Source organism: Myxine glutinosa, chromosome 4 (assembly GCF_964187855.1).
Source record: "Myxine glutinosa chromosome 4, kmMyxGlut1.1, whole genome shotgun sequence".
Lineage (NCBI taxonomy): Eukaryota > Metazoa > Chordata > Myxini > Myxiniformes > Myxinidae > Myxine > Myxine glutinosa.
Genome location: NC_136264.1, coordinates 79,088,923 through 79,104,075, shown reverse-complemented (window position 1 = coordinate 79,104,075; position 15,153 = coordinate 79,088,923). Strand labels below are relative to the sequence as shown.

Sequence of the window (15,153 nt, the reverse complement as noted above, 5' to 3'; positions counted from 1 at the left end):
ATTTATTATTACCAAACCTCAATAATTTTTCAAGATATCAGATTGAAACATATCAGGTTATAGCGTATAAAATCTGGCTAAAATTAGTCAAGGTCAATCCCATCCAAAACATGTAAAACACCTATTAGGTGTGTTACCCACAAAACACCCACATTTAGAAAAGGTATCGACCAAATTTGTTATGCACTACATTCCATCATGTAAAACACCTGATATGTCAAATATGACAAATTGCTGTTTCCATGGCAACTATTGCTTACTTGGAGATTGCAACTATCGTGCTATGCACGACATCTTTCTTGTTTGTTTGTTTGTAAGCAGGATATCTCAAAAAGTTGTGGACAGATTTGGATGAAACGTGTTGGAGGGGGGTTGGGTGTGTGACAAGGTCGAAATGATTGATTTTAGTGAAGATCGGGATCTGGATATAAGAATTATAAAGTCTCTTCACCATTGAGAGATGGGAGCCAAAAACGATATATAGCACGATATCTCAAAAAATGATGGACGGGTTTGGACGAAACTTTGTGGAGAGGTTGTGTGTGTGACAAGGAAGAATCGATTCGATTTTGGTGTAGATCTGAATATGGATTCGGATATGACATTTCGTAATTTTAAAAAAATGATTCTTCACCATTTAGAGATAGGGCTAAAACCAACATATAGTAGGATATCTCAAAAAGTTATGGACGGATTTGGACGAAACTTGGTGGACAGGTTGTGTGTGTGACAAGGAAGAATCGATTAAATTTTGGTGAAGATCCGGATCCGGATCCGGCTAGTAGAATTTTTAAAGTGATTCTTTGGGAGATATGGCCAAAAACGATACAAAGCAGGATATCTCAAAAAGTTGTGAACGGATGATTTTGATTAAATGTGATTCTGTATTGTGATTTTCTGGTCTACTCTAGGTAACAAAAACTAAACTGTTCACCTGGTAAGGTATGCTCTCTTCTGAGTACCGTTCTAGTTACAGTCTATGATTGGGTTGTTTGAATCATGTGTTTGCAATTACGAGATCATTCCCCACACAACACTAGCATTTGCTACCCTGGTTAATTTTGGATATCAAGTATGTGCTTTCCTGCAATCCCTGGTGCTCCTGGTTCTCCAATTTTTGCATTCCAGTCTCCCATAATAATTAAAACATCTTCTTCAGGCACCCACTCTACCAGTTCCTGCAACTTTTCATAAAAACCCCCTCTACATTTTCTTCATCTGCTGCAGAAGAAAACCACCGTTTAGAGGCCATTTTTCCCCGCAAAGCGGGGGTTGGCCTTTTCGGGGACCGTGGTAGTTGTTGTTTTTTTGGTCCCCTTTTTGAAGCAATGTTTTACGGCCGGATGCCCTTCCTGACGCCAACCCTTTTTGCAGCCTTCAACGACAAACAGGGAATTACCAGTGAACTGGTACTCAATTAGCCGACCTCGGAAGGATGACAGGCTGAGTCAACCCCCCTGGCATTAATTCGGCGATCGACCGAGATTCGAACCCAGGATCCTAGGATCCTAAGCCGGCACCCTAGCCGCTAGCCTAACACCAGGGCTAGCCCAACACCAACTGCTGCAGAAGTTGGAGCATATATCTGAATTATGTTGGTGTTCATGGATGTCTTTTCAACCTTACTGATATTAATCTACCATTGACTGGGTTGTATCCCAGTACTGACCCTGCTGTTTTCTTATTGCAGATTATTGCCACTCAATTTATTTTTCAAGTTTTGTGACCAGAAAAGATCTTGTGCAACCTGTTGCTATCCTGAGAACTTGTTTTTGTATTTTTTGAAGTTTTTGTTTATTATGGTCTGAAGGAGTGATTTCCCAACTCGAGCTGGTATAATTGATAGTAATCCGGATGAACTATTTGTAGGTTGTTATAAGTGTTCTTTGTGTTGTCCTGAGGTTGTATTAGTGAGTGCTTTTAGTGTGTTGATTTCACAGTTAACCCAAGCAGCAAGTTGAGCTGTGTGTTGTGTAAAAGTCATATGGGTGTCTCAGGTGATGCCCAGTAATGTTTGATGTCTGTTGAGAAAAAGTTGTTGATTGAAAAGGGTAAGAGTTGGATGTGCATTGGATCCATGTCTGTCTGGGGTGAGAAGTGTTACAGAAGATTTAGGTAGAGATACAATCATGCAGTTCAGTTTGAACCATTTTTCAAGATTCAAGAGATATTGCTAAAGGATGTTGGTAGCATGGACAAACATGGAATGTTGTGAGGCAACGGTTAGATCATTTGCATATGATAGAAGTGAGTCAAGCTTGAAGGGTCAGGAGGTCATGGAGAAATAGATTGAAAAGTGAGGGAGATATTACAGAGCCCTATAGGATGCCATTAGGTAGTCATCTGAACAAAGAAAGGATGTGGTAATTGTTTAGTTGAGCTCGACAACTGGACAGAAATTTAGCAGCCATTTCTTGTTGTTGGTATGCATGTTGCTGTTGAGGATTTTTTTTTTTTTTGCTGAGGATTGGGGTACGGTGTCAAAAGCTTTATTCGTATCTATTGCTGCGAGAACAGTTCCCAGTGGGGGTTGTTTTTTGTTGAAGCCATATAGAATGTTTTGTATTAATGTTGAGAGCCGAGAGATTGTTGAGTGTCGTGGATGAAAGCCATGATGTGATGAGGCAAGAGGAATAAAAGGAGAGATATTGTTTAGGATGAGCCTTCCCGGTATTTTGCTCGTGGTGCATAAAAAAGAAATGGCAAATATGACGCTGGGTTATTATTGGGAGATTTGTTAGGTTTCAGTATTGGTATAATGATTGCTTTTTTTCCATATAGATGGAATTTTATTGTGTCTGTGAGTGGTTGTATATTTTTATCCTGTGCACGCGAAGCGAAAAGCAGGGCTAAGCAATTGGTTCATGTCCGTCCATCTATCTGTCTGTCTGTCTTATCAGTTTATGATCGAGGAACAACTTATTTAAATTTAATGTTGTATTTTGAACAAGAATAGGAAGATAAGTTTGCAGTTTTACCGTATGTACAGGGTCCGTCAGGGAGGTGTGACGATTTTCAGAAAACGCATACACAGTTATTTTTAGTCGAATTTCAATTTTTATTTTTTTTAAAGACTACATATATAATGCCATGTAATACACTGTAACAAAGACATTTCAAAAAATGTAATTCATGTTTGAAAAATGACATCATCTAAATGGCGGCCGTTCTTGTCCAAGCATTCTTGCAGATGCGCGGAAAAGTTGTCCATAGACCTTTCAACCATGGCAAGTGGAATAGCTCGAATTTCTCTGGTGATGGCATCTGAAAGGGTCTCAAGAGTGCGTGGTTTTTCAATGTAAACCTTAGCTTTCAGGTAACCCCATAAAAAATAGTCACAGGGTGAAAGATCGGTGCAAAGATTTCCAAGTGCAAAATTCGACGAACTGATCTGTCTGACATCCGTAGAGCGCGAGCGTGCCGTACCGCTGACCGACGAGGGCTGGCCTCCACAGCTTGTCGAACCCTTTCGATGTTTTCCGGGGTCCTAACGGTTCGATCACCTCCCCGAGCTGCTCCCGGCCTCACAGATCCAGTTGTCCTGAAGTTTTTTACCCACTTCAATATTGTGTTTCGAGACGGAACGGCGCCACGTCGACCAACATTGAAGTGAGTACGAAATCTGCGCTGTGTAAGCACCACCGAACTACCCGTTTGAATAAACGTCTCAACAACAAAGACGCGATGTTCAATCGTCCACAGCTCCATGGCTACTGAAATGGCGCCTAACAACGAGTAACCAACAGCCATCACGCATGCGCTAGACCCCCCACTTGCATTGTTATACCCAATTCAAACATGAATTACATTTTTTAAAATGTCTTTGTTACAGTGTATTAAATGGCATTATATATGTAGTCTTTAAAAAAAAAAAAAATTGAAATTCGACGAAAAATAACTGTGTACGAGTTTTCTGAAAATCGTCACACCTCCCAGCCGGACCCTGTACTTTGGCTTTAAATTCGTCCTGATCACGCATGCTGAGAGAGGACTCAGATAATACCTTTACTCTGTTTGCCTGCCTGGCAGTCAATCAAAATTGAAAATCATTCCAAACAGGAAACTTACTATTCTTGCAGACGTTAAAAAGGACAAACAATAGACACAAATAACTAAATTGACATGTTGAATAAGGTGGTGTAAAAGACGGTGAATTAACGGCAGTAAACTCCCGGAAAAATGTTTTGTTTGGTTTAATACAGCCTTCAAAACTTTTCTTTTTTTCAATTGAATTATATATTTTAACACTAACACAAATCACCCCCGTTTTCACTTCCGAAAACCTTCAGTTTACCCAGCAGTCCTCAGACAAAATTTGCGCTGTCTCGACCAATCAAATTTGCCGTGCTCTCTGAGGGCGGAGAAACAGTGACATTCAGGGGAAAATGGCAGCATCTAGTGATGCCAAGACAGAGCTAACTACATCCAAAATATGTTTATTTAGTGCATCCTTTTCTCAAAGATCTTTGCAAAATCGTCAGTTTCTTCAAGAATAGTTGGCAGACAGTTCAGCTCTAGACTGTTCATTTTGACCCATCAGCTTCGTATTGTCGGGGTGACCCCATAGTGAAGACCTCAGGGTGACGGATGACCAAACGAGCCTCAACTCCAAGGCGTATACCCAAAAATATGGTGGTATTATCTCTTTGGCGCGTGAGGGGGAGGGATAACGAGGTCCTTACCTGAACGGATGGACGTGATGGGGGTTTATCTGAAACCACGAACACAGAAACAAAACAAGACAAGAAATTTTCACAATACAATAATTTAATGCAAAAATAAAGGCTATAATGCAAATAATTGTAAGACGATGAAAATGTAAGGTGAGGTAAAAGCCAATATCCTAATTTGAGGATCCTCCATTCAGACATAATTACAGACAAGGGAATGATAAATTAAAAGAAATCAAAATGGTTCGGTGAGTCGGCCGATACTCAGCTTGCGCCGATGAGAATGACTGTGGAGGGGCCCCGAGTCTGCATGGGAAACGCACAAGATGGCATGATTTGCGGTGGAAAAACGTGTCCGGGAGCACCACCGCTCGGGAACACCGTCCTCACCCCAGCAGCTCCAAGCTCCACAAGGCTCTGATCAGTCTCCCCGTAGCACACGGCACAAACCCAGCCTTCCTCCAACCCGGCCAGAACACGAGAAAGAGAATCCAAGCGTGTCCCCTCGCACCAAAAGCCAGGACCAACAGAGAGAACAATGGCGGTCCCTTTGCTTTTTCCTCTCTCGCATACCAATGACGTCATTCTTTGACAAATGGTGCAGCACCGTCGCATCGCCACATCGTTACCCAACCAATCCTCATTTGGGGCGCGACCTCACGGCCATTCTTGACGCCCATCGAGAATGTTTGGGGCGGCGTTTACTTGCAGATTGGCAAAGGTTCGGGTCTTTGTCGGCATGACAGTGTTGTGGGTGAATGGAGATTTTCGTAGTTCTTGTTGTTTGTAATGGCGGCCCTCTTTAGTTTGATTAAAACAGAAGGGAAAATCACAGGGGCAATTACACACTGGGGATTATTCTTAAGCCCTACCTAATTAACATAGCTGCATCCCTCATATGGAGACACATAGACGATCTTACCTGGACAGTCGGCCTAATGGATTCCCTACTTAGTTACAGTCACGTGAAAAAGTAAGTACACCCCATGTAAAGTTTTGACCTTTTCAACATATTTCAACATACAGCTATTTGATCTTCATTTCAACAATATTGACAGATAAAGGTGATATAATACAACAAATATCATGAAACATTTAGATTTTGTAGTCCATTGTATAATTTAAATAAACGTAAATGCAAATTTTGCATGTGGAAAAAGTAAGTACACCCCTACATTTATCACTACTTAATACACCTAAAATTAGAATCAGGTGCACCAGCTCAGGTGCAAATGATTAGAACATCATTAGAGAGGATCTTGGAGGAAGCTGTCTTATTTAAACCTCAGACATTTAGTTTGGTTTGCTCTTTGTTGTTGAAGTGTGCGGCGTCACGATGCCTAGATCAAAAGAGATCTCCAAGGCCTTCAGAAAGAAGGTTATAGATGCCTACGAGTCTGGGAAGGGATTTAAAAAGATCTCCAAATAATTTGAAATCAATCATTTGACTGTCCAGAAGATCATCTACAAGTGGAGAAGATTCCAAACAACTGCCAACTTGTTCAGCCTAGGCCGCCCCAGCAAGTTCAGCCAGAGAGCAGACCGCAAGATGCTGAAAGAAGTCTCTAAGAACCCCAGAATGTCATCACGGGACCGACAGGTAGCTCTTGCCACTGTTGATGTCAAAGTGCACGAGTCGACCATTAGAAAGAGGCTGCACAAATTTGATCTACATGGGAGGTGTGCCAGGAGGAAACCTTTACTGTCCAGAAAGAACATCAGGGCAAGACTAAAGTTTGCCAATGAACACCTAGGCAAAGTCCAGCACTTCTGGAACAATGTGCTCTGGACAGATGAGTCCAATGTAGAGCTATTTGGTGAAAGTACCAGAAGACATGTTTGGCGAAAAATCAAAGACAGCATTTGACCACAAGAACCTGATACCAATTGTAAAGCATGGTGGTGGAAATATTATGGTTTGGGGCAGCTTTACTGCATCAGGGCCTGGGCAGCTCACCATCATAGAATCCACTATGAATTCTTCATTGTACCAGAGGGTGCTTGAGGATAATGTGAGGCCATCTGTCGGGAAGTTGAAGCTCAACCAAAGGTGAACCTTGCAACATGACAATGACCCTAAACATGCCAGTAAATCCACCAAGGAATGGCTGAAAAGAAAGAAATTGAGGGTTCTGGAATGGCCAAGTCAAAGCCCGGATATAAATTCCATCGAGATGTTGTGTGGGGATTTGAAACGAGCTGTGCAAGCAAGAAAGCCCTCAAACATCGTACAGCTGAAAGAATTCTGCATGGAGGAGTGGGCAAAAATTTCTCCCAGTCGATATCAGAGACTGGTAGACATTTATAAGAAACGCCTACTTGAGGTTGTTTCTGCCAAAGGGGGCAGTACCACCTATTAGAGCCAAGAGTGTACTTACTTTTTCCTCATGCGAAATTTGCATTTATGTTTATTTAAATTATACAATGGACTACAAAATGTAAATGTTTCATGATATTTGTTATATTATATCACCTTTATCTATCAATATTGTTGAAATGAAGACCAAATAGCTGTATGTTGAAATATGTTGAAAAAGTCAAAACTTTACATGGGGTGTACTTACTTTTTCACGTGACTGTACATCAAGGTGGGCTTCTTCTTCGCATCATCGGGGCATTCTAAAACTACACAATTCTATCTGGACTAAGGTATTTCATTACCTACCCCCACACACGTAGCAAAGATTATGTTTGCTATCACACCTGTTATCCAAAGTTCACGAACAAAGGTCATATAGATCGTGCTTGGAAACGCAAAGCGATAGTTGAAAAGACCCTTCCCATGTCCTTTTTCTTAAGTTCTGTGAACTCCAGTTACCCTCGCCAGAGGAGAGGCTATTGCATTTGAGTCTGTTGTTTTGTCTGTCCATTTGTTTGTTTGTCCGTTTGTTTATCCGCACAGAATAAATATGATTTTCTCTGCAACCATTGGTCCGATTGACAGGAAATTTTCACCATAGGTGCAACTCCTCCTGTATAATTTTTTTCATGATAATTATGACGTCAAGGGTCACGTGGTATGGGTGCCATCTTGGAAAAACCGAAAAACTTTGCACCTCTATCTCAGAAAGCACTGCACAGAAAAAATTGAGGCATGGCTCATTGCAAAGAACTCTCCATGGGGAATAACACATGTTGATGATGATGTCATAGGTGCCTCCATTATGACATCATAATTCTACAAGTACAAAACTTCATCCGATAAAGATGAAATTTCTTGAGCGTCGTCTATGGATAAATTGGAGGGAAATTTTTTTATGATGACGTCATCGGTCACGTGGTTCGGCCCCCATATTTGTTTTAACACAAAAGCCTTAAAAAAACACTAAAAACACATCCTGGAGAGGGTCTGGAATCTCTAAATGTCTTTCTTGTTTAAAAAAAAAAAATTTTTTTTGACGTGTTTGCAGTATGTATGTACATATAAATCTGACTGTGCACAGCGGCTGTTCTGCCCTTTGCCTCCATCACCCCACCACTCGCCATACCTTCAGAGCATGTGGGTGCTGGAATGTTCCAAAAGCCGTGGTACAAACAGTTTAATTATAATAACACAGTGGGGGAAGATTGTCATGAGGACCGCAAGACTAACCCCCGCTCTAGCAGGGAAAATGGCCTTAAAATGCCTGTTGTTGTTGTTTTGTAGTTGGTGATGGGGAATGGAACATTGGGGGGGGGGGGAAGGGAAACCAAGACTGATTTCATTGCTCATGATTCCACATGGGTAATGAATTTAACTATTAACAGTACTTAGCACAATTAAAGCACCTCTAAGCCAACAGAAAGTAATGACAAAATGCATTTATTTCCATATGGCTAAACTATAACTATGGAAATCCCATTCATATGACATATGTAATGAAATATTTTGGACAAAATATAATTTTATATTTGGCCTCAGTGCAGAAACTAAAAAAATTATGAGGGCGGGATTTTCAAAAATTTGCCTTTCCGAGTTTCCACTGACCTTTGATATCCCTTTTGAACTGTAATGGTGCTTGCCTAATGCTCCACGGTTTTATTCCACCATTGCTTGTTGGGATAACTCTCATCAGTTAATGTCTAACAATTTATCACAGGGTTATTTCTTCCCAAGTGAACTTTGATAGCCTGAAAGATCAATTGTCATGAAGGTTGGTATTTCTTGTAGTTTTTCAATTTGCCCGTTAAAAAAAACCTGACTTTTCATGTGTTAATATTTCGTGACATTTCTTGAAAAATGGAAGATGTCATTAAATGGATTAAAATAAGAAGAAAAGAACATTAATAGAACAATAAGTTACAATTTTGATTGGTCAAACCCACAACTTTGAAAGTCGGGTTGGGGGGAGGGGGATGTTAAAAAATGGGTTCACAAGTGACCAATACAGAAATGGTAATATTTATGGCATCACGACAGCAGATCACTGATAACCAATACTATGTCATTGTTTTCATACCCATTGGATGTTACATTCCCAAGCAGGAATGGTAGCACAGACTCCCTGCATTTCAGCTCTGGTTCAATCATGGCGAGCTCTCCGGCACTCAGAACCACCTTGAGAAGAGAACTTGACACGTCACCCTGTCAGCACATGGCCATGGGAGTAGAGAGGTCAGAGAGGCAGTATTGTGAATGTCACAGCAACAGTACCAATTACCTTGCAGCATGTTGTGTGTGCTATCATTGTGATTCCATCTATGTGATTGCATTCTTGTTAAATGTAATTCCACAACATGATTCCCAATTGATGAGAATACTCACTTTTTCCTTTTTGGGTATAATCATCTTCTTCAGCGTTTCCTTTGTGTACATTTCCAAGATGTCCAAATTTGGAATCTTTTTCAACTTGTGTTTTCCATTACTCAGATTTTTGCTTTTCTTCTTTTTCTTCTTTTTCTTCATTGTTCTCTCAGTTTCTCGGCAATGCCGGGTTCTTTCTTGCCGGGGAACACATGTGCGCCGAGATTCCAGTACTGTTGATTTGATCAACCTTTTGTTGCAGCGAAGCTACAAACATTAAACCACAGGGAGAAGGGACAAAGGAAGAGATGAGATTTTGAGCAATATCCCTGGAATATATCAATATAATCGAGCAATATCGAGTATTCCTGGAGGATAGATTAGCTAAAAGAGATAACAAGTATCATTAAATAGCGAAGCCAGCTATTTTTCTTGCTAAATTTGGCCTAAATCCGGCTATTTTTGAGGTGACCGGCCTCAAGTGTGCGATTCCCACACAGGATCGCTTGTGATTTTGGATGAGGGGGGTACACACGTGACAATATTATTTATTTAAATATCTAATCACATGGTTTCAAGTACGTACAAGGCCAAATCATCAAGTCCTGTTTCTGAGTCCAATAAAAGAATAACTGGAGTTGATAATCACCACTTTTAAATGAAGACAACACAAAAGAACAGATTGTAGAACAAACAAATGCAACATATTGTGGTGGAAATGGCTTCTCGGTGTGAACAATGTATAGCTTAGAAATAGTTATTTCCATAGTACATGTTTAGCACAAGAATGAGGAAACTTAATTGTAATAGAATATGTGTTGATTTTTTTTATAGAAAGGCTGTAGTCTCCCCTCCCAATGTTTGTTTATGAAACCCTTCTCACTAAATCTCCTTGGGGAAGAAGACGACAGCCTCTCCCTACAAGTAACAAGAATTGTGAAACTAATGTCGCCACACAATCATCGAGCTGGCAGGCCAAGGTACAAGCCAAGGTCAAGACCAAAACCAAGGCATAGAACGTCCTTTTCAGGACGGGCGGCCATTCCGACCGTCGAAAACCAAGGCCTGTCAGTGCTCCAACTCAATGTTGAGGGCCTCACCACCACCAAGCTCGAAGTCATACGACACCTCGCCGACTTCAACAAGGCAGCAGTCGTTCTCCTACAAGAGACACACTGTGCAGCTGACGACAACCTCAAGCTGCCTGGGTTCCTTTTCGCTGGGTCCATCCACAGTAAATCTCATTTTTAATGTTTTACCCTCTGTAAATCGATCCTTTATGTGCTTTAGGGGAATAGCAACCCTGCAGCCTGACCAAAGTGCAAGTTTTATCTCGCCTGTTCCGGGCTTGGAATATACAGGATAGGTCGAGACGATCAGGAGCAGGATTTCGCCTTGAGTGGTGACTAAACCACCAAAATGGCCGCAGAGCAGGCAGGCCTGAGAAACGTCATGGGGTGGGGTGTGTGCTGAGGAGTTAAAAAGGGGGAGAGGCCAGAAATCTGGGTCTATTTGTGTCAGTCTGGTCTGAGGTTCGGCTGGGTAAGGAAGAAGCCCCTATGGATATGTACAGTATAATATATATATATATATATATATATATATATATATATATATATATATATATACGTATATATATATATATATAATTACATTACAAATGTAATTACTCGTATATAATTACAAATCAAAACCACTAACTTCACGAGGCAGCAGGGCACAGATTGAGTCCCATCACAGCACTGCTGCATGACCGGTTAGCAACAAGTGCAATTATTTTATTAAAATGTTAAAATAAAAATTCCACTTTGACATTATGGGGTATTATGTGTAGATCAGTGACAAAAAAAATCTCAATTAAACCCATTTTAAATTCAGGCTGTAACACAACAAAATGTGAAAAATGTCAAGGGCTGTGAATACTTTCTGAAGGCACTGTATATTCTACATATCAATGTCAAATATTTGTGTGTGCCACCAGCCTATTCCAACCTCCATATGCTGCAGCTGTTTCGAAAGCTCCTTGAGTAGCGAGCCAGGGCGCATAGTGTCAGGGATCTCATGTGCATGATCTGTCAGGTTCTGCCAGAACAAAACACATGATAATCAGCTGTACAAATGAAAATAAGTTGTGTTATCCAAAGAAGTACGTTTAATTTGGTGCTGTCAAAAAATGGTCCAAGTTTGACCATATCATTTTAAAGAAAATTTGAGAAAGGCGTACCTCTTTCTTGATCCAGGAGCGGAAAGCATCCAGCAGAGCACGAGCTCCCTTTACCACATGGCTTGGTAGTGTGCAGCCATCCTCACGCAACTCTAACGTTGTTGGAGAAAGGAGGAGAGGTAAACAGCCAATACTAATGAATACGTTTTTGCCTCAATATATTATGGTTGATTTTGTTTGAAATATTGAATAAATAATCATGAGCTCTTTATTTAAAGTTCAGAACCCTTTATGTTTGTATTCCCAGTTGCAATACCACATAGGTCAATTAGTGCGTGTTAATAGCTGCATGGTAAGAGACATGATTGGTGATGACCTTATGGGAGACCCCCATTTGCTTTTCCACAGTGAGTAAAAATCAATCATTACACCACAATTGATGGTACATGATGTCATCGGTGTGTAGACTGACAGAAAAATTAACAAAAGTACACACTACCCTGAAAATATGGTGGATTCTCAGAAGATATTTCACAAGAATCAGCATATTATCAGAAGAATCAAACCACACACACCAGTGAGGAGTGAAGAAAAAGAGAAAATTCCACCAAAAAACAAGGGCAGTATAACCAAGCTAAAAGTATTAAGTGGTTTAAAAAGTAGAAATAATTTTGAATTTACTTGTCTCATAATGGTTCTACCTTTCAACTGATCAAGCAGGTTCTTGCCAGCATACCAGCACATGGACTCAAAGTTTGGAAACTTGAAAAACTCTGGGGTTTTGAGGCGTCTCTCGATCTCATACACCCTGTAGAAAGACATGCATTTTGTATTGTCTAGAGTAAACACATCTACGGTATCTGATCTCAATTACATGTCAAAATAATCACTCTTGTATTATTATGATCCTTTTCCTTCAAGTATTTAAATATACTTGTCTAGGCTTATAGACATCGTGCATCTAAGTTTCATGCATGTTTCAATAAGAATGCCCGCAGCACTGTGGTCACAACCTGTGAAAAAAAAATCCGGTAAAGGGCCGATTGGGAAACACGTATTGAATGTGCGATTAGAAAATCAACTCGACACCCCTTATCCATGTCACCCTCCCCACGGTTATATCAGAACAAGCTGATTTGTCACACGGTCACGGATTGTTTAATCCCAATATAGGGCCATTAGAAAATTCTGTAAAGCTATTTCTTTTTTCGGGAGGCACATGTTGTGCATGCCAGCGGGCTTGATTAAACCTTACTTATACTTTTTATTGAACATTGATTAGATTTTTCAGGTACCTCATCAAGAGTAACACTCCACCAAACAAAATCAACAGAAATCTGACGCAACAAACCCAGGCAGTGTCCAATCAACAGAGGCATACAGGCCTGATGTCTTTGGCCCACCAGAAAACCAAGATGGCGAGCATATTATTTAGACTGGGTGCCATGGTGGGAGGAGTCAAGGCACAAATGTGGGTGGGGTCCAGCAACTGCCCAACCAATGGGTGCACATTTCAAAAATCCCCCACTCACCCAAGAGTACCTACATAAAGAGAGTAGCGACATAGGGGGACCAGAAATTTAGGGTCATGTGACTCCAGGTGCCATTTTGTTTCACATGCGATCGCGTATCAATCAACGCCGTACGCAGCTTAAAACGAATTAGTACTGAAAGTTTGGTGATCAAAAAATCTGACAAAATGACGGGATGTTGCGCCTTTGGATGCAGCAATAAATCGGAGAATGGGTACAAGATGTATAGGTTCCCTGCAAATCCACAAAGACGGAAAGTATGGGCGAACAAAGTGAGCAGAGTGGGATGGAAACCAACTTCGTCATCGTGTTTGTGTGAGGTAAGCAGTGGTGATATCGGTCCCATGTATTAATATTGGCGTATGTATCGGTTCACACGAAAAGGGAGGAGCTTAATCGTATGACGTCATGAAAAAACGCGATGACGCAGCTTCGCAGAACAAGAGCGGAATCTCCATACAGTTCCAGGGGTGTGTGTGTGTGTGTATATGTGTGTGTATGTGTATATGTGTGTATATGTGAACTCCGCTGCCCGTCTACTCACCCATTCCCGGACCCGTGACCACATCACCCCCGTCCTTTACAAGCTTCACTGGCTCCCCATCTCCCAGAGAATCCAGTACAAAATCCTCCTCTTGACCTACAAAGCCCTCCATAACCTGGCCCCATCCTACCTGGCTGACCTCCTCTCCAGACACACTCCCACCCGCAACCTCCGCTCTGCTGGTACCAACCTCCTGACCCCCCCCCATCCGGACCAAATTTAGATCCTGGGGGGACAGGGCCTTCTCCATCGCTGCTCCCACCCTTTGGAACTCGCTACCTCACACCATCAGAGACTCCTCCTCACTCAACACATTCAAAACATCACTCAAGACCCACCTGTTCAACACTGCATTCAACATTTAACCCACAGCATCTAACCCCTGACTATCTCCTCTCCTTCTCCCTCCTTTGTGCTTTGAATATTTCCCTATTGATTCTTCTTTTTTGCAATTGTTTTTATGTTTTGCTATGCATTATGTTTTGCACTCTGTCAAAGCGTCTTTGGGCTTCCTGAAAAGCGCTATATAAAATAAATGCATTATTATTATTATTATTATTATTATATGTGTACGTGTGTGTGTGTGTGTGTGTGTGTGTGTGTGTGTGTGTGTGTGTGTGTGTGTGTGTGTGCACGCACGTGCATATATGTGTGTGTGTGTGCATGCATATATGTGTGTGTGTATATATATATATGTCTGTGTGTGTGTGTGTATGTGTATATATGTGTGTGTGTATATGTGTATGTGTATATGTGTGTATTTGTATTATTTAATTATTTACCAAGAAGACAATATCTTTTTTTTTCTTCATTTTGCTTATAAAATTCAATAAGACATACTCGATATAATAGTACATTATTTCCATAAACCCTATTTGTAATCATATTACCCTCAGTCATAAAATGATTTTGCCATGACAATATGTGATCTACCATTGCCTCGACTAAGAATTTTACTTTTCTCGAACAAACGAACTTGGGGCACCACCTTATGGACCACTTGTTTGTGGCCGAGCACCACCATGGACCCCAATGTTTTGGGGCATGACCCCTTTGTTGGGAGGGGCCAAGGGCCTTGCTCACGGACCACGGTAACGTGGCACCTATGCCCAACAGGTGGACCACCATAGTCGGCCCCTGTTGGCCATAAATAACAAAACGGTCAGACAATTTTCAATTTACAAAACAACTGACAAAAGTTTTACATTTTGAACATGCGTAACGGTAAGACGTCCTTAACTCAGAATGTCCAGCCACCAAATTATTATTTGCAAATACTTATTTCAATATTATGAAACCCCCACTAGAACTGTCTTGTTGCTAATGCACTTGTTCCATGATTGAATAATATTTTTTGTCCATGACATGTCATGAAATGACAGAAAATAATCAAGGTTTCATCAACATACTGGTATGACAACAATTAAGTACAAATTAATTTGTCGACAGACATCGAGAATTATTCCCTTATAATTATTTATATTTTTATTCAAATTGCTTTTTTCTTTGTAACTTTTGCA

The 15,153-nt window shown here is 40.9% G+C and overlaps 1 protein-coding gene across 2 annotated transcripts in view; it reads right to left on the bottom strand.

The window, feature by feature from the left end:
- LOC137424879 (uncharacterized) overlaps nt 1-15,153 on the bottom strand; it is a 180,225-nt gene that overhangs the window by 57,479 nt on the left and 107,593 nt on the right. For both annotated transcript variants that reach the window (XM_078776063.1, XM_078776064.1), the window contains exons 9-13: nt 12,259-12,365; nt 11,618-11,709; nt 11,386-11,475; nt 9,415-9,660; nt 9,110-9,234 (exon numbers count right to left, since the gene is read on the bottom strand). In XM_078776063.1, coding sequence (XP_078632189.1) covers nt 9,110-9,234; nt 9,415-9,660; nt 11,386-11,475; nt 11,618-11,709; nt 12,259-12,365 — 660 coding nt within the window. The remainder of the gene's footprint in view (nt 1-9,109; nt 9,235-9,414; nt 9,661-11,385; nt 11,476-11,617; nt 11,710-12,258; nt 12,366-15,153) is intronic.